At 41.0% G+C, this 25,385-nt stretch overlaps 1 protein-coding gene across 3 annotated transcripts; it reads right to left on the bottom strand.

The window, feature by feature from the left end:
- Positions 1–250: 250 nt before the first annotated feature.
- On the bottom strand, positions 251–20,717 carry LOC127533527 (NLR family CARD domain-containing protein 3-like). Of its 3 annotated transcripts, XM_051946731.1 has the most exons (8): positions 20,433–20,717; positions 20,206–20,349; positions 19,924–20,043; positions 13,706–13,778; positions 13,320–13,545; positions 11,370–13,167; positions 11,120–11,293; positions 251–667 (listed from the first exon to the last, which is right to left on the bottom strand). In XM_051946731.1, the coding sequence occupies exons 1-8, from the start codon at positions 20,519–20,521 to the stop codon at positions 466–468; spliced, it is 2,826 nt and encodes a 941-aa protein (XP_051802691.1). In that variant the 5' UTR covers positions 20,522–20,717; the 3' UTR covers positions 251–465. The 3 variants fall into 3 exon arrangements, with proteins under 3 accessions (XP_051802691.1, XP_051802692.1, XP_051802693.1); XM_051946732.1 differs by lacking the exon at positions 11,120–11,293; XM_051946733.1 differs by lacking the exons at positions 19,924–20,043; positions 20,206–20,349 and having other exon boundaries at positions 20,433–20,716.
- Positions 20,718–25,385: the final 4,668 nt, after the last annotated feature.

Genomic DNA, 25,385 nt, shown 5'->3' with positions numbered 1-25,385 from the left:
GCTCACCACAGGTTGGATGGATGTTCTATCCTTCACCAACACTTCAGTTGAAGGGACTCAGCCATCAGCAGCAGGAAGACTGGACTGACCTTACCCACAGACCAGAGGACATGAGGACACTGCTTATCAACAGTCATGATGACTGTCCTCACCTGCAGGGCTGCTGCTTCACTCCATCATTTCTGACAGACCTGAAGTCTGTCATTGGCGTCTGTCTGAAAGATTCCATTTGTAAAACAGTGGAAACTAAAACAGAACCTGGAACCAAGACTGTACAGGTTCTTACAGGTTCTGGTTCTGTGATGCAGGTTCCAGGTTTTTAAGTTCCTGTAGTGGAAGAGGCCTCATTAAGAGAAACTAGAGCTAAAGGTCAGTAACAGAACTGATGTGAGTCATAGAAATACAGAAAACCTCCCACCTCAGCTGTTCTGTTCATCATGAATAAAAACACATTTTAAATGGTCATCAGCTGAACAGGTTGATGAGTCCTGACCTGAGAGCTTCCAGTTTACAGTGTGGACTCTCCAGTCCAGCAGAAAGACTCTCCACTCCTGAATCCTGCAGGTTGTTGTTAGTCAGGTCCAGCTCTGTCACACTGGAGGACTGGGAGCTGAGGACTGAGGACAGAGCTCCACAGCTTCTCTCTGACAGATTACAGCCACTCAGTCTGAAGAGACAAAGACAAGAAAAGAAGTAAAACATTAAGTGCAGTATTTTCTGTCCTGTTGAAAAGGCAGCAGTGAATTTACCAACAAATACATCCCACTATGTCCAGAATACAGCAGCAGTAAGCAGTGTAAATGTCTGATAAACTGCATTAATGTTCTCCTATCCAGTATTGTTTTAATGTGTTAACAAGACATTAATGCTCCTGAGTGTGCGACCCTGTTGTTCGCAGCAAGTGTGCTTTTTTAACATTTTTATGTCTGTTTTTTTTATCACCCATGGTGTGTTCTTTCGTGAGTGAGTGGTGGAACTGTCAATGTTCAGGATGTGGGCAAAAAGACCCGAGATTTACGCACTGTTGGGCGTAATTTTGCTCTTTTGTGACTGTCATGCTGGGGAGCCTGAGGTCTGCGCTCGTGTCACTTACAGCCTTGACTTTCTCCTATCGCTACGGACATGAAATCAGGGCACCAAACATCCTTATGGAGCTCTGTAGACCAGAACAAAGGACTAAATGCCGAAAAAGAGGCAGGAGAGGCGGCTTTCGTCGAAGATTAAAAACATTTCGGCTGGACCATCGCCATAAGCTTCCACCTCTCCCCTCTGTCCTGCTGTCAAACGTCCAGTCCATCAGGAACAAGATGGATCAGTTGGAGACTCACACCAAGTTCAGAAGGGAATTTATGGACACTTGTGCGCTTGCTTTCACTGAAACGTGACTGTCGGAAGGGGATCAAGACTCTGACCTAAGTCTACCTGGATTCGGAAGCCCCATACGTCTGGACCAGGACCTGGAGGCAACTGGGAAGAGCCGAGGAGGAGGAACACTACTCTTGACCTCTGTTATGGCTCTATACCAGGAGCATATAAATCAATGACTCTGCCCTCCTTTGGTGCATCTTATCATAACAGTGTGTACTTAGTTCCTGTGTCTGAGCCGTCCTTCAGGCGGTTGGAAAGGGAAGATAGGACGGTCAAAGTTTGGACTAAGGAGTACATAGCCAGTCTTCAGGCGTCTTTAGAGTGCACTGACTGGGACTGTTTCTTTAATGCATGTGACAACATGGATGAACTGACAGATACTATCTCTTCCTATATCACTTTCTGTACAGACTCTGAAATTCAGACTAAAAAAGTGATTATGTATCCTAACAACAAACCATGGATAACAAAGGAACTTAAATCTGTCATTAACAAAAAGAAACAAATATTTTTCTCTGGTGATCTTTTAGAAAGACAGGCTGTCTCAAGGGCATGGCCATAGCCAGGTATGAGGTCAGCGAGGTCCGGACCTCACCTATTTTTTCCGAGTTTTTTTTTTTTTCGCCAAATATGCCCAACTGAATAAAACATAAACTCATAAAAACTTGAAACCTCTCTGTGAAACGTGCTTGTAAATTGTAAATTGTGGTAAACATCCATGGGCTTTGTGTTGTGTTTGTGCCTGTGTGCGTGTTGCGGTGAAAAGCTGTTTGATAAGCTGATGCACGTACCCGCAAATGCGCCCTGTGACGCGCTTGGCAGCGGGCCAAACCCCGTTCAAAAACTAGTGTTTTTATTATTAGCACTTTGTAGACCACATCCCCGCCCAGCTACACCAAGGTGACCACAATATGTTTTTTTTTTTAGATAATTCGGCACTAGTTCGGCCTGTCAGATCATCTGATCAAAGAGTTTAATTACTTTTATCCACAGCGGAGAGCGCGTCCGGCGTTTTGTTTTTTTTGTTGTTTTTTTTTTTTTTTTGATGAGCGCCTGGCTCATCAGACAACATACAATGTATGTTGAAGATTTTTCTGACCTTGCCAGTGACGACTTGTGCCTGTGAGAGGTCATTCTCAGCCATGCGAAGACTAAAGACATGGCTTAGATCTACCATGTCCAACGACAGACTGACAGGCCTGGCGATGATGCATGTGCATCAGAAAGTGGAGGTGAACCGGGAGAATATCCTTCAACGGTGGGATGCCTCTGGTCACAGGAGGATTCAGCTAGCCTTTGATGTAAAAAGTTGATTTGTTTTTTTGAAAAAATATACATTTTTGTTTGGAAAATGCTGATTTCACATCATTAAAAGATATTTAAACAACAAACATCTTGTGTGACTTGTAGCCTAAAAAAAATATATAAAAATAAATATTTTTAAAAAACATTGAAAAATTTTCGGTGCGCACCTTGCGCGCGAATCATGGACCTCACCTATTCCAAAATCCTGGCTACGGCCCTGCTCAAGGGAAGTTAAAAATGAGATTTGGCAGGAGTTGGTGGCCCGTATTTTCCTGTACGGGCCACCAGAGATTTTGACGAAGCTTACACACCGCATGTGTATAACATACAGTGCCTTGTGAAAGTATTCGGCCCCCTTGAACTTTTCAACCTTTCACCACATTTCAGGCTTCAAACATAAAGATATAAAATTTTTATTTTTTGTCAAGAATCAACAACAAGTGGGACACAATTGTGAAGTGGAACGAAATTTATTGGATATTTTAAACTTTTTTAACAAATAAAAACCTGAAAAGTGGGGTGTGCAATATTATTCGGCCCCCTTGCATTAATACTTTGTAGCGCCACCTTTTGCTGCAATTACAGCTGCAAGTCGCTTGGGGTATGTCTCTATCAAATGCATGTGACAACATGGATGAACTGACAGATACTATCTCTTCCTATATCACTTTCTGTACAGACTCTGAAATTCAGACTAAAAAAGTGATTATGTATCCTAACAACAAACCATGGATAACAAAGGAACTTAAATCTGTCATTAACAAAAAGAAACAAATATTTTTCTCTGGTGATCTTTTAGAAAGACAGGCTGTCTCAAGGAAAGTTTAAAATGAAATAAAGAAAACAAAAATGAATTGTAGAAATAAGATTGAAAATCAGTATGCTAGGGGTGACCTTAGAGGAGCCTGGAAGGGCATTAAATCCATGGCATCCATCAACCACTGGGACTGTGAGCCCAAACAGATCATCAGTATAAATGGTATAAATGACAGGGATCTCCCTAATGCTTTTAACTTATTCCTCAGTAGGTTTGAGAGGACTGACCTGTATGAAAATTTTTCAAACCTCAAAAAGGTTTTTGAACATAATAAGATAAATGACCTGGTGATAGCTCAGGAAAGTGTCACCAAACATCTAAGAAAGGTGAATGTCCATAAAGCTGCTGGCCCTGGTTCCATCTGTGGCAGAACATTGCACAACTGTTCTGAACAGCTCAGTGGGGTCTTCACATAACTGTTTCAATTGTGTCTAAACAGCGGATATATCCCTAAACTGTAGAAAACCTCCAACATCATTCCCCTGCCTAAATGTAAACAGCCTAAAGAACTGAATGAATTCAGGCCCATAGATCTCACATCTCTTGTGATGAAAAACTTTGAGAAAATCCTCAAAGAAATGATTCTTGGCCTTATTGATGGCAAGCTTGATCCATTGCAGTTTGCATATCAGGCAGGAAAAGGAGTGGATGATGCCAAGATTTTTATTTTGGATAAAATTTATGAACATCGAGAAAAACCCTGGTCCCATGTCAGAGTTTTTTTTGCTGATTTCTCTTCTGCTTTTAATAAGATGCAGCCACATATTTTAACTGGACGTTTAGCATCGTATTTTAACCTCTCGGAGCAGATTTTATTGTTGCTTTTAAACTTTTTAACTGATAGAGTTTTAGTGAATAGCCAAATGTCCGGCTGTGTCACCTCCAGCACTGGTTCACCTCAGGGCTGTGTTCTACTGTACATTATGCATACAGACGCCTGCAGAACCAGTCAGGAGGGGAGGTATCTGGTCACGTTTTCAGACAACAGTGTTCTGTTGTCCCTTTAACAGGGTTCTGAATCAGGGCATGGCAGAGCCCTGTCTAATTTCTTCACATGGTGCGACGACAATTATCTTGATCTCAATGTTACTAAAACAAAAGACATGATAAACGACTTCAGGAAAAAACCTGCAAAACAGGAAGTCAGCATTATAAACAAAGAAGAGGTCGAAATCGTAGACGCCTACAGATACTTGGGCAAAATATTCGACTCCGACCTCAAGTTTGATAAAAACATGGAGGTCATTTCAATAAAAGCCCAACAACGTATTTACCTGCTGTGGAACCTGAACTCTTTTAATGTATCTAAACCCATTTTATTTGTCTTTCATCGTTCTTTTATCGAGAGTCTTTTAACCTTTTCTTTTATATCATGGTTTCATGGGCTGTAGGTAAAAAATAAAAACAGTCCAGCATTGTTCAAACTTGTGCTAGGGTCATGGGTGTGCAGACTACTGATCTACATTCTCTATGGAGCAGGCAGGTGCTCCACAAAGCTAAGAGTATTATTGCCCACCCTGACCATGGACTGAAACACAGGTTTGCGTTGATGCCCTCTGGGAGGCGCTATCTCGCTCCCAGTAGGAAAACAAACCGATACGCCAACTCTTTTATTCCTTCCACCATCAGGCTTTTAAATGACAGTGACAGTGTTGTTTTGTAGTTTTTAATGCATTTTAGGTATGTATGGATATTGTGCACTTTGTCACTGGTGCACTTTATTACTGGACCCTTCACCTGACCTTTGACAGATCCAAGTTAAATGTATGTGGAATGTATGTTTAATGTCCTGTCCTGCTGCAACCCATGTCTGCAAACTGAATTGCCCCAAGGGGATAAATAAAGTTATCTGAATCTGAATCCTGAATCCTGAATCATTTAGTCCTGCAGCGCCACCTTGTGGTCTGTTCCGCTTTTATTTTGTGGAGAGCGTGTTTCTTCTTCTGATGTTTCTGTGATGCTGAATTTCCTGTTTCTTTCTCTTCACAACGTTGTTCTGACGTATCATCAGAGTAACGGTAAAAAAATGTGTAAAAACACTCGTCATGCATTATATTTGTCTGTTTGAATTCTATGAGGAAAGAGCTGACATTGTGATTGACCTCAGTATTTTATATTGTTTGTAGTTCTGAACAGTGAGGTGTGTGTATCGAGCTAGAGAACATGCTAGCTGATGGATGAAACTCTTTAGAGCCCTTGGAGACAGAATGAGGTATGGAAATGTAAAGTGTGCATTATTATCAGATGAGTAACATATTTTATTTAAGAAAAAGGAGAATGCCATTACTTCATTTATTTATGAGTAAAGCTGCATGTCATTAGGATAAAAGCAACACATTCTCTCTGTGAACAATAACAGCATATTGTATTTGATATACTGTATGTCAGAATAGCTTTAAAAACATTTCATTTAATATTTCGTTGTTATTATTTGGTTATAATTATTTGTATTGATTGTAAACATGATCAGTGTGAACATGATTTATGTGTGAATTATTTGTGAAACTACAGCGAAGCATTTTGTATTTCTTCTGTTTTTTTCTGTAGTTTTCACGGTGCTTATCGTACATGGTGCTCGTTGAGAGTAAGAAATAAATCGACACAAGTTTGAAACTCTCTGCATCTTGATTGATGAACCCAAGGGGCCGCTATAAGTAGTGTTGTGGGACTAGACATCAGTCTCCAGACCACTTTTTGAAGGTCTTACCCCGAATTTCCACATAACGCGATCGCGCCGCGCAACGGAACGAAGCGCCGCCGTCTTGCTTCGAAAGTCAAAGCACACAGCAAGCGCAGCGCAGCGGCGCGCCGTCCGAATGGTGAGGGCTGCTCCTCAGAGAGGCTCTCGTGTGAACAGCGATATCACGCGATAAAAACACATGAAATGAACAGAAAATAAATTAACCACACCTCATTTTGCTTCTACAAGGTCGCTCAGCTTGACCCAGCCACATTGCTCTGTGATTTATACTTCTAGCATGGTTGAGTACATGATTTATGTTTTGATCTCAAATGAGTGATTTTCTTTATCCAATAGTTAATTTTGTATGGTTTATTCTATATAAAAACGGTAATTTCTCTTCGTCCATGGCGTCGTGTTGTATCTGGGACCCTGTTGACCTGATGCTCGTGCCTCCGGAGGTGTAATAACAACATATAGGAAAAAATTTACGTCCGAGGTCGTGCATTGCGTTTTATTTTGAAAGTTCCGGTTTAACTTCCTGTCTGGTGCTTTCTCAACGACATTGAATTTACGAGGTTTTGAAGCGGCGGCGCAGAAAATAGACCTGAAGCGAATCTCCAGCGCAGAGGAAGATGTCGTTGCTAGGCTTAAGAGACTGGCACAATTTGAAGATGTTGATGAGTTGATGTAGATGGACATCGAGTTCAACTAAGTTGTGATTGTAAAGATGAATAGAGACTGACTTTTTTTGTAATGAAAGACTGATTATTTCAATTCTAATGGTAAGCAGGTCGTAAGAGAAGAGCTCATTCAAAGAAATTTACTTCCTGAGAAGTTATATTTATTTTTTTATTTTATGTAAACAACGTGAAGTACCAGTAGTTTTTTGTACGGGCTACCAGAGATTTTGACGAAGCTTACACACCGCATGTGTATAACATACAGTGCCTTGTGAAAGTATTTGGCCCCCTTGAACTTTTCAACCTTTCGCCACATTTCAGCCTTCAAACATAAAGATACAAAATTTTAATTTTTTGTCAAGAATCAACAACAAGTGGAACGAAATTTATTGGATATTTTATACTTTTTTAACAAATAAAAACCTGAAAAGTGGGGCGTGCAATATTATTCGGCCCCCTTGCATTAATACTTTGTAGCGCCACCTTTTGCTGCAATTACAGCTGCAAGTCGCTTGGGGTATGTCTCTATCAGTTTTGCACATAAAGAGACTGAAATTCTTGCCCATTCTTCCTTGCAAAACAGCTGGAGCTCAGTGAGGTTGGATGGAGAGCGTTTGTGAACAGCAGTCTTCAGCTCTGCCCACAGATTCTGGATTGGATTCAGGTCTGGACTTTGACTTGGCCATTCTAACACCTGGATACGTTTATTTGTGAACCATTCCATTGTAGATTTGGCTTTATGTTTTGGATCATTGTCCTGTTGGAAGATAAATCTCCGTCCCAGTCTCAGGTCTTTTGCAGACTCCAACAGGTTTTCTTCCAGAATGCTCCTGTATTTGGCTCCATTCATCTTCCCATCAATTTTAACCATCTTCCCTGTCCCTGCTGAAGAAAAGCAGGCCCAAACCATGAGGCTGCCACCACCATGTTTGACAGTGGGGATGGTGTGTTCAGGGTGATGAGCTGTGTTGCTTTTACGCCAAACATATCGTTTTGCATTGTGGCCAAAAAGTTGGATTTTGGTTTCATCTGACCAGAGCACCTTCTTCCACATGTTTGGTGTGTCTCCCAGGTGGCTTGTGGCAAACTTCAAACCAGACTTTTTATGGATATCTTTGAGAAATGGCTTTCTTCTTGCCACTCTTCCATAAAGGCCAGATTTGTGCAGTGTACGACTGATTGTTGTCCTATGGACAGACTCTCCCACCTCAGCTGTAGATCTCTGCAGTTCATCCAGAGTGATCATGGGCCTCTTGGCTGCATCTCTGATCAGTCTTCTCCTTGTTCGAGGTGAAAGTCTAGAGGGACGGCCAGGTCTTGGTAGATTTGCAGTGGTCTGATACTCCTTCCATTTCAATATGATTGCTTGCACAGTGCTCCTTGAGATGTTTAAAGCTTGGGAAATCTTTTTGTATCCAAATCCGGCTTTAAACTTCTCCACAACAGTATCTGGGACCTGCCTGGTGTGTTCCTTGGTCTTCATGATGCTCTCTGCACTTTAAACAGAACCCTGAGACTATCACAGAGCAGGTGCATTGATACGGAGACTTGATTACACACAGGTGGATTCTATTTATCATCACCAGTCATTTAGGACAACATTGGATCATTCAGAGATCCTCACTGAACTTCTGGAGTGAGTTTGCTGCACTGAAAGTAAAGGGGCCGAATAATATTGCACACCCCACTTTTCAGTTTTTTATTTGTTAAAAAAGTATAAAATATCCAATAAATTTCGTTCCACTTCAAGATTGTGTCCCAATTGTTGTTGATTCTTGACAAAAAATTAAAATTTTATATCTTTATGTTTGAAGGCTGAAATGTGGCGAAAGGTTGAAAAGTTCAAGGGGGCCGAATACTTTCACAAGGCACTGTATATATATAAAGAAAAGGCATGTGGTACTATTTGAAGTTGGGCTTACGCTTCTCATGAACAATAATGAGAAAGACCACATGAAGCTTTGATTATTTTACATCAACGTTAGCTAATGTCAGCTCTGCCGTGCTGCTGCTGCTCACTTGGATGAGAGAACTACTGATGTGACAGAGGAGTGTCCAGCTCAAATGATGCTCCCTGTCTATGAAAAAGGTACGTCTCACGTATGCAACTTGGCCTGGCAACATACACACTTCATTTTAGTGCCAATTTTTAGAATTAAAACACATGATTGCAGAATAAATGTGTAAGCTGAATATAAATTAAACTTAATATTTCTATATCACAGTTTTAGCGTTGTGAGTTCCCTCTTCTATGGCTTGTTCAGTCACACAATCTTTCCTTCACTGGGTGTACTTAAAAGAAAAAAATACACACCTATCCCCTTTCTGAAAATGACTGTAATGCCACTGTTAAAGTAAGAAAATGAACTGGTGTGGTCATTTAATATCATATCTTTGTGTAACTATTTGAAAAACATGGCTGCCATAATGCTCCTGTTATGTATTGTGCTGATTCATTCATTTGTGTTTTTAATATGGTACATGTAGATGTTTCATGAATTCATAAAGCTTTCTTTTCTGTTCATCTTACACTGTGAATAAGATTCTTTTTAGATATGATTCATTGTTATATGACCAGATGTCTTTATAATTTACAGATTGTTGGAGTACAAGGCGGGGCACGAGAAAGATAGCAGCAAACTTTGTGATCCTTGACACAGAAGAGTTCAGGTCTACAGTCTACATTCACCAAGGCAGCGAGCATCACTGAAGCCATTGGCAAACATTAAATAGTTGGATGTAGTGTGCTGCTTCCATTTTTGGAAAATGGACATTTTAAACACTTTGCAGTGCTGACCTTTAGTCAAGGCCCTCCAGCAGTCTCTGATGAGAAGATTCTCTGGAATCTTTACAAAAACAAACATGGCAAAAGAAAGTGAAAGAGAGGAACCTTTGACTATAAAGTGTACTTTTTGGTTCCCCTGCTGGATCCACAGTTTGGACTAAGTTGGATGGATCTGGACGTTACCATTGGAGGAAATGCAACATCAGTGAAGAAGGCAAGAGATGAAGTGAAGAAGTCACTGACAGGTTAGTCTACATTCTATACTGCTGAAAATATTATACCATTTAAAAACCCTAAAATAGTCATAAAGTGTTTAAACTATATTCATTGTTGTCATAAAAATACTATAAAATTGATGATCTCTTGAATCTGACATGGTCTTTATATATAACCTACCAGGACCTTAATATTTTTGTGTGTCTTTGTTTATGTTTTTCAGACACTTTGACCACAGAAGTGGAGAACATAATGAACAGTGAAGAAGATGCAACAGAATCAGGAGCCATGAATGTTTATCTATCCAGTGATTCACCACCAGCCAAATGCCCACGCCTTCTGTCCCACTACAAGGCTCACAAGAAACACAACTTCACCCAGGATTCAAGTATTGGAACACAGATTGGAAAGAACTTTGAAGCCAGACTCCAACACTGACAATGAACTTGTCTTTTGGGCAAAAAAATGAAAGTTTTCCTCAGCTGCACAAATTGACACTGAAGGTGCTGACAGACAATAGAAACTATGAAATATTTGTTTGAAAGGTTTCATATTGTTTGTTTATAGCTGCAGACAAGAGTATTACAGGAAACCTTATACTTGCCTAAAAACTACACTGAATAACTGTTGAATAAAATGGTTAAGTGAAATTTGGTGTGGTCTCAGTCTTGACTCTGTCTTGCTTCGTCTTGGCCTCGACACACTGTGGTCTCAGCCATGTCTTGGTATCAGTTTAGGTGGTCTCAACTACAACACTAGCAGTAAGTCCACCTATCAGGTGATCAGGAATCACAGAGTCATCAGGATAAATCAGAATCTCTGCTGGTGAGAAGGTGGACTGTTCAGGTGGTCAAACATTTGAACATTGTTCTCCACATCTTCTCCTTCCTGCTTCTTGTCCAACAGCTGAACTGCAGAGTTTAGTCATCGAACAAACATCAAACACTAAAGGTTTGTTCTGGTGTTTCCTTTTCATTGACGTCTATCTGGAACATTCTATTTTGTTAAACAGTGAAAACTAAACGAGAACCTGGAACCAAGACTGTACAGGTTCTTACAGGTTCTGGTTCTGTGATGCAGGTTCCAGGTCGTTAAGTTCCTGTCGTGGAAGAGGCCTCATTAAGAGAAACTAGAGCTAAAGGTCAGTAACAGAACTGATGTGAGTCATAGAAATACAGAAAACCTCCCACCTCAGCTGTTCTGTTCATCATGAATAAAAACACATTTTAAATGGTCATCAGTTGAACAGGTTGATGAGTCCTGACCTGAGAGCTTCCAGTTTACAGTGTGGACTCTCCAGTCCAGCAGAAAGACTCTCCACTCCTGAATCCTGCAGGTTGTTGTTAGTCAGGTCCAGCTCTGTCACACTGGAGGACTGGGAGCTGAGGACTGAGGACAGAGCTCCACAGCTTCTCTCTGACAGATTACAGCCACTCAGTCTGAAGAGACAAAAAGCAGATTATACTGATGAAACAGCAGCAAAATTAAAAGTATCTTCAGTCTCCAACTACTTACAGAACTTTCTTGGAGGCTTTGACCACTGGCAGCAGCCTCAGAAGAACCTCCTCTGAAGCAGAGTATTTCTTCAGGTCAAACACGTCCAGATGTTCTTCTGATGACAGTAAGATGAAGCCCAGAGCTGACCACTGAGCAGGAGACAGTTTATCTGTGGACAGATGTCCTGATCTCAGGGACTGTTGGATCTCCTCCACTAGAGAAACATCCTTCAGTTCATTCAGACAGTGGAACAGATTGATGCTTCTCTCTGCAGACACGTTCTCACTGATCTTCTTCTTGATGTACTCCACTGTTTCCTGATTGGTCTGTGAGAGACTTCCTGTCTGTGTCAGCAGGCCTCGTAGGAGATTCTGATTGGTCGGCAGTGACAGACCCAGGAGGAAGCGCAGGAACAAGTCCAGTTGTCCGTTTGGACTCTGCAAGGCCTCGTCCACAGCTCTCTGGTAGAAACATGCTGATTTACTCTGAAACAGTTTAGACCAACGAGATGTTGTTAGTTGTTGTTCTTCCAGCAGGTTGATTCCAGAGTTGATGAAGGTCTGATGGACATGAAGAGCAGCCAGAAACTCCTGAACGCTCAGATGGACGAAGCAGAACACCTTGTCCTGGTACAGTCCTCTCTCCTCTTTAAAGATCTGTGTGAACACTCCTGAGTACTTTGAGGCTGCTCTCAAATCGATGCCACACTCTGTCAGGTCGGACTCATAGAAGATCAGGTTTCCTTTCTGCAGCTGCTCAAAAGCCAGTTTTCCCAGAGACTCAATCATCCTCCTGCTGTCTGGACTCCAGTGTGGATCTGTCTCAGCTCCTCCATCATACTTGACCTTCATGACTTTGGTCTGAACCACCAGGTGGTGGATGAACATCTCAGTCAGGGTTCTGGGCAGATCTCCTCCCTCTCTGCTTCTCAGCAGCTCCTCCAGAACTGTAGCAGTGATCCAGCAGAACACTGGGATGTGGCACATGATGTGGAGGCTTCGTGACTTCTTCATGTGGGAGATGATGCTGCTGGCCTGCTCCTCATCTCTGGATCTCTTCCTGAAGTACTCCTCCTTCTGTGGGTCGGTGAACCCTCTGACCTCCATCACCATGTCCACACAGTCAGGAGGGATCTGATTGGCTGCTGCAGGTCGTGTGGTTATCCAGAGGCGAGCAGAGGGAAGCAGATTCCCCCTGATCAGGTTTGTCAGCAGCACATCCACTGAGGTGGACTCTGTAACATCAGTCAGGACTTCATTGTTGTGGAAGTCCAGAGGAAGGCGACACTCATCCAGACCGTCAAAGATCAACACAACCTGGAAGTCTTCAAAGCTGCACATTCCTGCTGCTTTGGTTTCACTGAAGAAGTGATGAACAAGTTCCACCAAACTGAACTTTCTCTCTTTCAGCACATTCAGCTCTCTGAAAGTCAATGGAAACATGAAGTGGATGTCCTGGTTGCTTTTGTCTTCAGCCCAGTCCAGAGTCAACTTCTGTGTTAACACTGTTTTCCCGATGCCAGCCACTCCCTGTGTCATCACTGTTCTGATTGGTCCATCTCTTCCAGGTGAGCCTCTAAAGATGTCCTCTGGTCTGATGCTTCTTTCTGCTCTGTCTGCTTTCCTGGATGCTGCTTCAATCTGTCTGACCTCATGTTCATCATTGACCTCTGCAGTCCCTCCCTCTGTGATGTACAGCTCTGTGTAGATCTCATTCAGGAGGGTCTTCTGTCCTGCTTTAGCGATGCCCTCAAACACTCTCTGGAACTTCTTCAGACCACGTTTAAGTTCACGTCCACAAACTGCAGCAGCAAGTTCTGAATGAAGGAACAACATGAGATCAATGAATAAATGACAGTAAACATTGCAGCAGTTCATCCTCCTAAAGACTGATTGTGTGAAGATATTCTGAGACTTTAGTAAATGTTCTGTTGATCAGCAGCTTCAGTCTTTACACAAATCCTCTTACTGCTCTGCAGACAGTCAGCCAGCTTCTCCTGCTTCATCCTCCTCAGGAACAACACTGTGATCTGCTCAAACATCTCTCTGCTGCTCCTCTCATCTTCATCATCACCCTCCAACTCCTCCTCCTCCTCCCTCTGACTCTCTGAGCATTCTGGGTAATCTGGACTCACAACCTTCTGCATCTTCTTCAGCTCCTTCTTCACAAAAGTCACCATGTTGTCCTCCAGCAGCTGGAACAGAGAAATGTGTCAATGAGTCCATCAGAGTCAAATCATGGAGCCAAACATCAGATCCATGTTGGACACACTGACAGTCCACTGGTCTACAAAGAGCAGCATGGAGACGCCTGAACACAGCAGATGGAGAACAACTTGTTGTCCATGAACTCACCATGAATATGGAGTCCAGGTGATGCTGCTGGACAGACTGAGCTCTGGGAACCTCTGAGTTCTGCTGCTCCACTCTGTGGATCAACATCAACAGTTAACTCTCACTTTATCACACAGAGACAAACACCAGCTGAAGGTCCATGATGTTCATTAGAGATTCCAACATTAGTCTGTTTTCCACTGCAGGAACTTTCTGTTCATTTTGACTCATCATGAATCTTTGTTTTGACCACAGGAACCGTCCCTGTAGAACTTCATATTGAACAACACTTCCTTCATGTGTTTCCTCTAACCATAGTTGGTACTGTGCACACATTCTTCCTTGGTCCAGAACTTTCCAGTGTTGACTCATCCTTAGTTCCTCTTTCTTGGAAGTGCGCAGTTTAAAATCAACTTCTCCTCTTCATACACAGTATTTACTACTTATAATCGTTCTTTTAATCATCATCTCCTAAAATCATACAATTTTTATTTCAAACATTTCATTCTACTCTATGAAAATCATTACTTCAAAATACATATTAACCTATGAAAATCATTATTTTACTCAAGCATAAGCACAGTCATGTGGTTAACTTATGTAGTTTCCTTCTTAGATCTTTATTGGTCTGCTTAAAAAAACCTTCATTGGCCTTCAAGGAGTGGTTGCTTCTGGGAACTCAAACTGTATTCCACTTAGCACCTCTCCATTGTTGTCCAGCATCAGTCGTCTCCATCAACAATGTAAAATTCAGCCTATAGGCTAACATAAAGGCTACTATATACACCGACATGTGCACACGTGGACAAATATGTTGGTACTCCTCAGTTAATGAAAGAAAAACCCACAATGGTCACAGAAATACCTTGAATTTGACAAAAGTAATAATGAATAAAAATTCAATGAAAATTAACCAGTAAAAATCAGACATTGCTTTTGAACCGTGGTTTAATAGAATTATTTTTAAAAATATACTCATGAAACAGGCCTGGACAAAAATGATGGTACCCCTAGAAAAGACTGAAAATAATGTGACCATAGGGACATGTTCAATCAAGGTGTGTCCTCTAATTAGCATCACAGGTGTCTACAAACTTGTAATCAGTCAGTCGGCCTATTTATAGGGTTACAGTAGTCACTGTGCTGTTTGGTGACATGGTGTGTACCACACTAAACATGAACCAGAGGAAGCCAAGGAGAGTGTTGTCTCAGGAGATTAGAAAGAAAATTATAGACAAGCCTGTTAAAGGTAAAGGCTGTAAGAGCATCTCCAAGCAGCTTGATGTTCCTGTGACTACAGCTGCACATATTATTCAGAAATTTAAGATCCATGGGACTGTAGACACCTCTCTGGATGTGGCTGCAGGAGGAAGATTGATGACAAATGGAAAAGATGGATAATAGGAATGGTAAGAAAAGAGCCCAGAACAACCTCTGAAGACATTAAAGGTGAACTCCAAGGTCAAGGTACATCAGTGTTAGATCTACCATCCGTCGTTTGAGCCAAAGTGGACTTCATGGGAGTCGACCAAGGAGGACACCATTGTTGAAAACAAATTATAAAAAAGCCGGACTGGAATTTGCCAAACTGTATGTTGACAAGCCACAAAGCTTCTGGGAGAATGTCCTTTGGACAGATGAGACAAAACTGGAACTTTTTGGCACATCAGCTCTATGTTCACAGTCGCCAAAATGAAGCATATGAAGAAAAGAAAACTGTCCCTACTGTGAAACATGGAGGATCTGTTATGTTCTGGGGCTGCTTTGCTGCATCTGGAACAGGTTGTCTGAATCTGTGCAGGTTCAATGAAATCTCATGACTATCAAGGTATTCTAGAGAGAAATGTGCTGCCCAGTGTCACAAAGCCTGGTCTCAGTCACAGGTCATGGGTCTGTAACAGGATAATGAGCCAAAACACACAGCTAAAAACAGTCAAGAATGGTGAAGAGGAAAACATTGGACTATTCTGAAGTGGCCTTCTATGAGCCCCGATCTAAATCCTATTGAACATCTGTGGAAGGAGCTGAAACATGGCGTCTGGAGAAGGAACCCTTCAAACCTGAGACAACTGGAGCATCTGCTCATGAGGAGTGGACCAAAATACCTGCTGAGAGGAGCAGACGTCTCACTGACAGTTACAGAAATGGTTTGATTGCAGTGATCGCCTCAAAAGGTTGTACAAGAAAATATTGAGTTAAGGGTACCATCATTTTTGTTCAGGCCTGTTTCAGGAGTTTATTTTTGAAAATAATTTGGTTAAACCACGGTTCAAAAGCAATGTCTGATTTTCATTGTATAATTTTCATAGAATTTTTATTTATTATTACTTTTGTCAGATAATTATTTCTGTGACCATTGTGGGACATTCTTTCATTAACTGAGGGGTACCAACAATTTTGTCCACATGTGTAGGCTACAATATAGGCTGATATACATGCTAACATGTAGGCTAATACGTAGTCTAATGTACATGCTAGCATATACGTCCACATATGCGCTAATATACATGCTAACATGGACGCTCACACAGTGGTCCCCAACCCCAAGGTTGGGGGTCATTTGGTAACAGGTCACACAGAAAGATTAAATAACTTACATTATTTCTGTTTTATTTATTATCTGAGTCTGAACGATGTTTTGAAAAATTACCAAATTCTCTCCGTTACATCCATCTATGACCCATTCTCAACGCATGTCAAGATGCTTGTCTTGATCTCGTGATACTGCGTGATGTGGTGATCACTAAAATTAAACCCACAAGCTAGCAAAATGAGTAAAAAAACAAATATCTTTGGAAAGTTTCTTTGTGAACGGGAAAATGCCCAGTGAAGAGACAGAAGAAGAGCCTACAACGTCCAAGACAAAGAAAGCTGTATGTAACAGACAATACCAGGAGTCCTACTTCAAACATGGATCTATCGACAAGAGATTCCTATGCACCAAGCCTGCTCTGCATAATATGCGGCGACCGGCTCTCCAATGAGGCAATGAAGCCTTCAAAACTGCTTCACCACTTGGAGACCAAGCACCGTGCATCAAAAGACAAGACTTTGGAGTATTTTGAAAGAAAAAATGTAAACAAGAAGGACAGAAACAATCCATCAGAGGACTCTGGTCTCTGATGGATTCTGATAGATAAAGAGAAAGATCACCAGGAAGGACAATTCCCTTTAAATTCTTTTAGAAACCATGGTGTCAGGATCTCTGCTCCTCCTTTCCCTCTCTAACCTTCTCTGAGAACTTCTTCCTAATCAGCAGCACCTGAACAGAGTCTGGTTCTCCTGCCTCCAATCAACTCTCCTCTCAGTCAAACTCCGGCTCAGACTTCACTCTCTGTCAGACCGTCAGTCTTGACACATCCCTCCACCGGTTTCCCTGCATTGACCTCATTCATTCCTAATTCAGTGTGTTCCTGTGTTTCTGGTTAGTGTTGTCCTGTAGTCTTGTTCTGCTTGGTTTTGTTCAGTTTTAGTCTTTGTTTGCAGTTCAGCTGTTATGTCTCCAGTCGTAGTTTTCTGTATTTTGTTTTTCCTTTGCCTCCTTTTCAGTTTCATGTTTTGGTGATCAGTTCCTGTTAACTTAGTGTTTAGTTTGGTTTTGCTTAGCTTCTTGTTCTCTGTAACTCACTGCCCTTGCTTATTTGGTTTACCTGATTGCGTAGAGCTGTCCACCTGGTTATTTTCACATCCTGTAAATAAACTTCTGCTTCACTTAGTCTCTGGTTTTCTCGTCCTCACTAGTCGATTCTCCCTCACCAAGACAATTTGTGACACATGGAGGTCATAGCAGAGTTTCAGAGGGATTTAATGTTGGAATATATTTGGAACAATGACAGAACATTTTACACAAGTTAGTCTTTTAGTGTATTTGAAGAAGATGGAAGTTAAACATTAATGTTAAACTAAAACTGTAATCAGTGATGAGGCCTTCATGCTCCTCAAGGAGGGATGATAGTTCCAGAACTTTGCTTTTTTGCCTCCATCACTCACTGATGGAACAAGTAAGTTTTTCTGAACTTTGTGGTTCAGACCATGATATACAATTCCTTGTGAAAGTATTCGGCCTCCTTGAACTTTTCAACCTTTCGCCACATTTCAGGCTTCAAACATAAAGATATAAAATTTTAATTTTTTGTCAAGAATCAACAACAATTGGGACACAATCGTGAAGTGGAACGAAATTTATTGGATATTTTATACTTTTTTAACAAATAAAAAACTGAAAAGTGGGGTGTGCAATATTATTCGGCCCCTTTACTTTCAGTGCAGCAAACTCACTCCAGAAGTTCAGTGAGGATCTCTGAATGATCCAATGTTGTCCTAAATGACTGATGATGATAAATAGAATCCACCTGTGTGTAATCAAGTCTCCGTATAAATGCACCTGCTCTGTGATAGTCTCAGGGTTCTGTTTAAAGTGCAGAGAGCATCATGAAGACCAAGGAACACACCAGGCAGGTCCCAGATACTGTTGTGGAGAAGTTTAAAGCCGGATTTGGATATAAAAAGATTTCCCAAGCTTTAAACATCTCAAGGAGCACTGTGCAAGCAATCATATTGAAATGGAAGGAGTATCAGACCACTGCAAATCTACCAAGACCCGGCCGTCCCTCTAGACTTTCACCTTCAACAAGGAGAAGACTGATCAGAGATGCAGCCAAGAGGCCCATGATCACTCTGGATGAACTGCAGAGATCTACAGCTGAGGTGGGAGAGTCTGTCCATAGGACAACAATCAGTCGTACACTGCACAAATCTGGCCTTTATGGAAGAGTGGCAAGAAGAAAGCCATTTCTCAAAGATATCCAGAAAAAGTCTGGTTTGAAGTTTGCCACAAGCCACCTGGGAGACACACCAAACATGTGGAAGAAGGTGCTCTGGTCAGATGAAACCAAAATCCAACTTTTTGGTCACAATGCAAAACGATATGTTTGGCGTAAAAGCAACACAGCTCATCACCCTGAACACACCATCCCCACTGTCAAACATGGTGGTGGCAGCCTCATGGTTTGGGCCTGCTTTTCTTCAGCAGGGACAGGGAAGATGGTTAAAATTGATGGGAAGATGAATGGAGCCAAATACAGGAGCATTCTGGAAGAAAACCTGTTGGAGTCTGCAAAAGACCTGAGACTGGGACGGAGATTTATCTTCCAACAGGACAATGATCCAAAACATAAATCCAAATCTACAATGGAATGGTTCACAAATAAACGTATCCAGGTGTTAGAATGGCCAAGTCAAAGTCCAGACCTGAATCCAATGGAGAATCTGTGGGCAGAGCTGAAGACTGCTGTTCACAAACGCTCTCCATCCAACCTCACTGAGCTCCAGCTGTTTTGGAAGGAAGAATGGACAAGAATTTCAGTCTCTGGATGTGCAAAACTGATAGAGACATACCCCAAGCGACTTGCAGCTGTAATTGCAGCAAAAGGTGGCGCTACAAAGTATTAATGCAAGGGGGCCGAATAATATTGCACGCCCCACTTTTCAGGTTTTTATATGTTAAAAAAGTTTATAATATCCAATAAATTTCATTCCACTTCACGATTGTGTCCCACTTGTTGTTGATTCTTGACAAAAAAATTACAATTTTATATCTTTATGTTTGAAGCCTGAAATGTGGAGAAAGGTTGAAAAGTTCAAGGGGGCCGAATACTTTCACAAGGCACTGTATTGTCTGTTTTATATCACTTCATGTGGTGATAGAAAATATTGTGTTGCTGAGCCTCATGTGTAGAACACAGCATGTAAACTTAATTTAAATATTTAATTTGTCTCTTAAGGCTGACTTACTGTGTCCAGTAGGTGGCGCTGTGACTATAACTCAGTGCTGAGATGTAGATGTCCTTCAATAAAGTCACAATTCTGTTTGGATCAAAGAGCTCTTGAGACGACACCGACCACATGTGAAGTTGTTCTAATTAGTTCTTTATATTGAGGTAAAAACTCTGAACTTTAACTATAGGAGGCGCTATGGAGCCACGCTGCCACACAGACACCAAAGAACCATAAAAAATAAAGAGTTCCACCACTACAGAGGCATGGGCAAACTTTGAGGAGATTTAAAGCAGCAGAACAACAGCAATAACATTAATATTAATTAATATTAGTAATGAGAGGACATTAAGCTCTGATTACATGAGATGAAAAATAATTTGGATTTAAGAAAACATCTGACAATGTACTTCTGGAAAATCAGTAAAGAGATCATTTAAAAGTTTATGTGTTGAACATCTTACCCCTCTGCAGCAGGACGTTGTTCTTTAAAATCAGGAGGATATTCCTTAGACCAGTCACTCTTAAAGGACACACAGCTGGATGCAGGTCCAGGTCCAGAGGACTCTGGTCTCTGATGGATTCTGGTAAATAAAGAGGAAACCCACCAGCAAGAGAATTTCATTTTAATTTCTTTCAGACATGAACCTTGTAGCAGAGTTTCAGAGTGATTTAATGATGGAACGTTTTTGGAACAATGACAGAACATTTGACACAACATTCAGTAGTTTGATTTCACAGCTTACTTCTCTGCAGCAGGAGGTTGATCATCTTTAAATTCAATGAAGCGACCCATCGACCAGTCGCTCTTTAAGGACACACAGCTGGATGCAGGTCCAGGTCCAGGTCCAGGTCCAGGTCCAGGTCCAGGTCCAGGTCCAGGTGGATTCCTGTCAATAATGATGCAGCAGTGATGTGATGCTGAGCTCTGACATGCAGCAGAGTCCTGGACAGTTAGAGATGGTGGTCTCACCTCTGAGCTTTGCTCTGGTTCTCCTGTTCCCCACACAGAGAGCTTTTAGAGGGAGGGACTCCCTCCTCTCTGTCCTCACACTCATCCATGATGCTCAACTCACAGCAGCTCACACACACTTTCTACCTTCACCAGCACAGGAAACAAACATCATTCATCCACTCAGATCCTCCTGGAAAAGATCAGCTGCTGCACTTCTACTATCAGTCCAGCAGATGGAGTCATGGAGCTGCAGAGACTCACAGAGAAACCGAAAGTAAAAAAGACACGACGCAGTTTTTATTGTGAAGAAACAAATAAAAATCAGCAGCTGATCAAACTGACTGAAGTCAATCAATAATCTAATAGAAATGCTGACTGATTACAATGAATCAATAACCTGATAATCATATTGATGGATGTTTAAACAGCAGTGATCCAGAGTTTGTGGTGAAATAAGAAGTGAACATGTAGAAACATGACAGAGCAGAAACAAACAGCAACATTACTGAAGTTAAAGCAGCAAACAAAGCAAACTTACACTTTATTCAAAGCGCTGAAGAAGAACAAAGTTTCCAGTCGACTCCTGGACGCTCAGACATGATCTGTTCCCAGAAACCAGTCAGGACTTCACCAATGAGGAAGCAGCAGGCAGAGTTTTGCAATGAGAGCACATTTTACAGACTGATTTTGTTGCTTCCTGTTTCACCACCCAGCACCCATGTCTTGTACACAATTAGCCAGTTTGTAAGAGATGCTCTGAAGCTGATGAAGCCCACTGTGGACAAAGTAAAGGTGATAGTGGAATTCTTCCACAGGAGAACAACAGCACAGAGAAGCTCAAATCTACCCAACGACAGATGACATGGATGAGATGAAGCTGAAACACGAGTGTGTTTCCAGCTGGAACTCCACCTTCCAAATGCTACAACAGATTGTGGACTCCAAGGATGCAGTCATCTCCATCCTGACTGTTATCAAAGCACCTGTTGATCCTCTGAGTCCAGAGGAATGGGAGGTTCTGCAGGAGGCCATGAGAGCAGGTCACTGTGGAGATCAGTGCAGACAGGTACAGTGTACAAATATTAGCATGTTTTTATTGTTATTGTTGTTGTTTTTTGGTTATTATGTTTAATAGTTCTTGTTGCATTATTAGTCTGAAAAGACATGACCAGAAATATAATAATAGCCAAATAAAGAAAAGCATTTTAACACTTATTTTCTCCTCTTTTTCAGCTGTTACAGCCTCTATAATGTTAATCCTGTGTTCTGCAGAGACTTCCAGCTGACCAGCAGACCAGAGGAACCACAGGGAAAGTGAAGGAGTTAGTGGATGCTCTCTGTGCATCCATGGAAAGAACATTCCACAGAATGGAATATAACACTGTTCTGTCAGAAACCTCCCTTCCTGACCCAAGATTCAAAAAGCTGTCCTTCAGTGACAGCAGAGCGGTTGATGAAGCTCTTCAGAGAATAACTGCAGCAGCAGAAAGATCCAACCAGTCAACTCCACTACAGCAGAACACGGACAAGAGGAACCACAAGCATCTGCTGTTTGGAGGTTCTTTGAAGAACGAGCAACTTGTGACACTACAAGAAGGAATCCATCAGCAGATGTAATGCTGGCAGAGAGGAGCCTCTTTTCTAAAGAAGTGCTGCTGGGAGTCCAAGTGTTCAGTCTTTCCACGTCTTCACATGTGATGACATGTAGACTGTGTGTTGCAGCAACATCCGTCCCCTCAGAGAGAATCTTCTCCAAAACAAAGCAGATCAGAACAGAAAGGAGAAACAGGATCAACCCTTCAAAGTTGAGCCATTTGGATTTTTTTAATGTCAATCTTCACTATCAATCAATCAATCAAACTTTATTTGTATAGCACTTTTCATCCAAAATTTGTAGCACAAAGTGCTTTACATAGAAATAAAAGGACAAAATAAATTAAAAATGAGAAATACAACCACCCCTCCAACCCACCAATCCACATACAGCAAACACACTCACTTACACACACACACACACACACACACACACACACACACACACACACACACACACACACACACACACACACACAGATATGTGGAACAGATTTTAACAGAAAAACATAAAAAGAGGACTGAGGAAACGCCATCTTTCATTAAAAATGAGGGAACACTGGAGCTAAGACGTAATAACAATAAAAATAAATAAATAAAATAAGTAAATAAAAATAAATGAATAAAATAAATAAATAAAAATGAATGAATAAATAAATAAATAAGCTCAAATGGTATTGATAAATATGATTAGCTAAAAGCCAGACTAAAAAGGTAGGTCTTGAGTTTTCTTTTAAAAATATGAAGAGTAGGTGCTGCCCTCAGGTCATCAGGTAGGCTGTTCCACAGACGGGGGCCGTAATAATGAAAAGAGGCTTCACCGTATGTTTCAGTTCTGACTTTAGGGACGATTAAAAGACCACTACCTGAAGACCTGAGAGCTCTACTGGGTTCATCGGGTAAAAGCAAACTGGATAAATAAAAAGGAGCAAGACCATTTAAAGACTTAAAAACTAGTAAAAGAATCTTAAAATCAATTCTAAAAGATACAGGCAGCCAATGCAGAGACTTCAAAATCGGACTAATGTGAGCTCTCCTTCTGGTCTTCGTCAGCATGCGTGCAGCTGAATTTTGCAGGAGCTGTAGCTGTGAAATGTTCTTTTTTGGAAGACCAGAAAGAAGAGCATTGCAATAGTCAATTCTACACGTAATAAAAGCGTGAATAAGAGTCTCTGCATTGGCCTGAGAGAGAAACTGGCGCACTCTGGAGATGTTCTTTAAATGATAAAATGATTTTTTCGTGATATCTCTGATGTGCAGGTCAAAGCTAAGGTCTGAATCAAATAAAACTCCAAGATTTTTGACCTGCTGACATGGATTAAAAGACAGTGCTTGGAGTTTGCTCTCCAGTTTCTCTCTCTGTGGACCTGTACCAATGACTAAAACCTGGGTTTTGTCCTGGATGAGCTGAAGAAAGTTGTCTGCCATCCAAGACCTGACATCTAAAATACAATTAAAAAGGGCATCGATGGGCCCTGAGCCATCAGGAGACACGGCGATGTAAAGTTGCGTGTCATCAGCATAGCTATGAAAATTGATGCCGTGTCTCCTGATGACATCACCTAAAGGCAACATATAAATATTAAAAAGTGTGGGACCTAAAATTGAACCCTGGGGGACGCCACAGTTAACATTATAGAGTCCTGACTGGCATTCCCCCATCTTCACATAAAACTTTCTGTCGGTGAGATATGATTTAAACCAATTAAAAACAGTGCCAGAGATTCCAATAAAGCCATTGAGTCTATTTAAAAGAATTTGGTGATCTACTGTGTCAAAAGCTGCGCTCAGGTCGAGCAGCACAAGCACAGAGGGCAGTTTTTGATCCATGTTGGTCCTGAGATCATTCACTATTTTTACTAAGGCCGTCTCTCTGCTGTGACTGGCCCTAAAGCCAGACTGATAGATTTCACAGATGTTTAAAATGTCCATAAAATCATTTAATTGGTTAAAAACAAGTTTTTCTAGAATTTTACTTAAAAATGGCAGATTGGAAACTGGCCTATAGTTATCTAAAATAGATGGATCTAAATTGTTTCCCTTCAGAAGGGGTTTGACCACAGCTGTTTTAAAAGCAGAAGGAAAAACACCCGTCTGAAGAGAATAATTAATAATATTAAGAAGATCTGGTTTAAAAGACTCATAAATTTGTTTAAAAAAGGATGTGGGGATAGGATCTAAAAGGCAAGTTGCTGGTTTTAGATGTGCGACAACCTTATCAAGCATTTCAGCATCAACCAGGACAAAACGCTCCAGTGTCTCCTCATTAGAGAATAAAAGCTTGGGGGTGTAAAAAGTTTTAGGTTGGGTGCAGGAGAGATTTGTTCTTATTGACTCGATTTTACTGCAGAAGTGGACAGCAAAATCTTCACACACTGACTTTGAGGAAAAGTCCAGAGGAAGGTTAAAAACAGGGTGAATTAAATGATCAGTGGTTGAGAAGAGGATTTTAGGATTATTGTGGTTTTCTGCTATTAGTTTTGAAAAATGATTTCTTCTTGCTTTTTTAATTGCATTATTGTACGTTGACATTTGCTCTTGAAAAATTTGGTAATTGACTGTTAATTTCTTTTTTCTCCATCTCCTTTCAGCGATGCGACACTTTCTTTTTAATTGTAAAATTTCTTCTCCTCTCCATGGAGGTGTTAGTTTTGTTTTTACTGTTTTGAATTTAACTGGAGCCACCCTGTCAAGGGCTGATTTGAGTTTACTGTTAAAACCATCTACAATAAAATCACAAGAAGAGGGTAAAATATCCGGGGGGGTATCTCTTAAAATTTCAATAAAATTTGCAGCCACTTCTGCAGTAAGATAGCGTTTCCTAACAATTCGCTCTGGAATTGCTTGCTTGTTAAAATAGCGCACATCAAAGAATAAACAAAAATGATCACTAAAACCAACATCAGTCACTGCAGTGATGTTTGCTGATAGTCCATAAGTTAAAATAATATCTAAAGTATTTCCTTTTTTATGTGTGGGAGTGGTGACATGTTGCTTAAAATTCATACAGTTAATAATGTTTAAAAAATCTGAAGTAAAAGAGTTTGATTGATTGTCCATATGGATATTAAAAAAAACTAAAATTATCCTGTTATATTTTGTGTGGATTATTGACAACAGTTCTGAAAATTCTGCAATAAAAGAGGTGCAATACTTGGGGGGTCTATACAGTGTTAAACATAAAGTGGCTGGACTGTTAAAAACAGAAGAGTGATACTCAAAAGATTTAAAAACAAAAAATAAAATCTCCTTAAAACCAAGTGATGTTAAAATAATACTCGCTGTGCCCCCACCCCTTTTTTCCTGTCTAAAAGAATGTAAAAAACCATAGTTCTGTGGTGCTGCTTCAAGCAGAGTGGAGGGTCCATCAGTGCCAAG

Source organism: Acanthochromis polyacanthus, chromosome 4 (assembly GCF_021347895.1).
Source record: "Acanthochromis polyacanthus isolate Apoly-LR-REF ecotype Palm Island chromosome 4, KAUST_Apoly_ChrSc, whole genome shotgun sequence".
NCBI lineage: Eukaryota > Metazoa > Chordata > Actinopteri > Pomacentridae > Acanthochromis > Acanthochromis polyacanthus.
This window is presented reverse-complemented; position numbering and strand designations above follow the sequence as displayed.

Excerpts from the sequence above, each read along its gene's own strand:
- LOC127533527 (XM_051946731.1), bottom strand. The coding sequence starts at position 20,521 with ATGGATGAGTGTGAGGACAGAGAGGAGGGAGTCCCTCCCTCTAAAAGC. Across the intron at positions 13,779-19,923 it reads CAACGTCCTGCTGCAGAGGG|AGTGGAGCAGCAGAACTCAG; the intron begins GTAAGATGTTCA and ends GTTGATCCACAG. Across the intron at positions 13,546-13,705 it reads ACCTGGACTCCATATTCATG|CTGCTGGAGGACAACATGGT; the intron begins GTGAGTTCATGG and ends TCTCTGTTCCAG.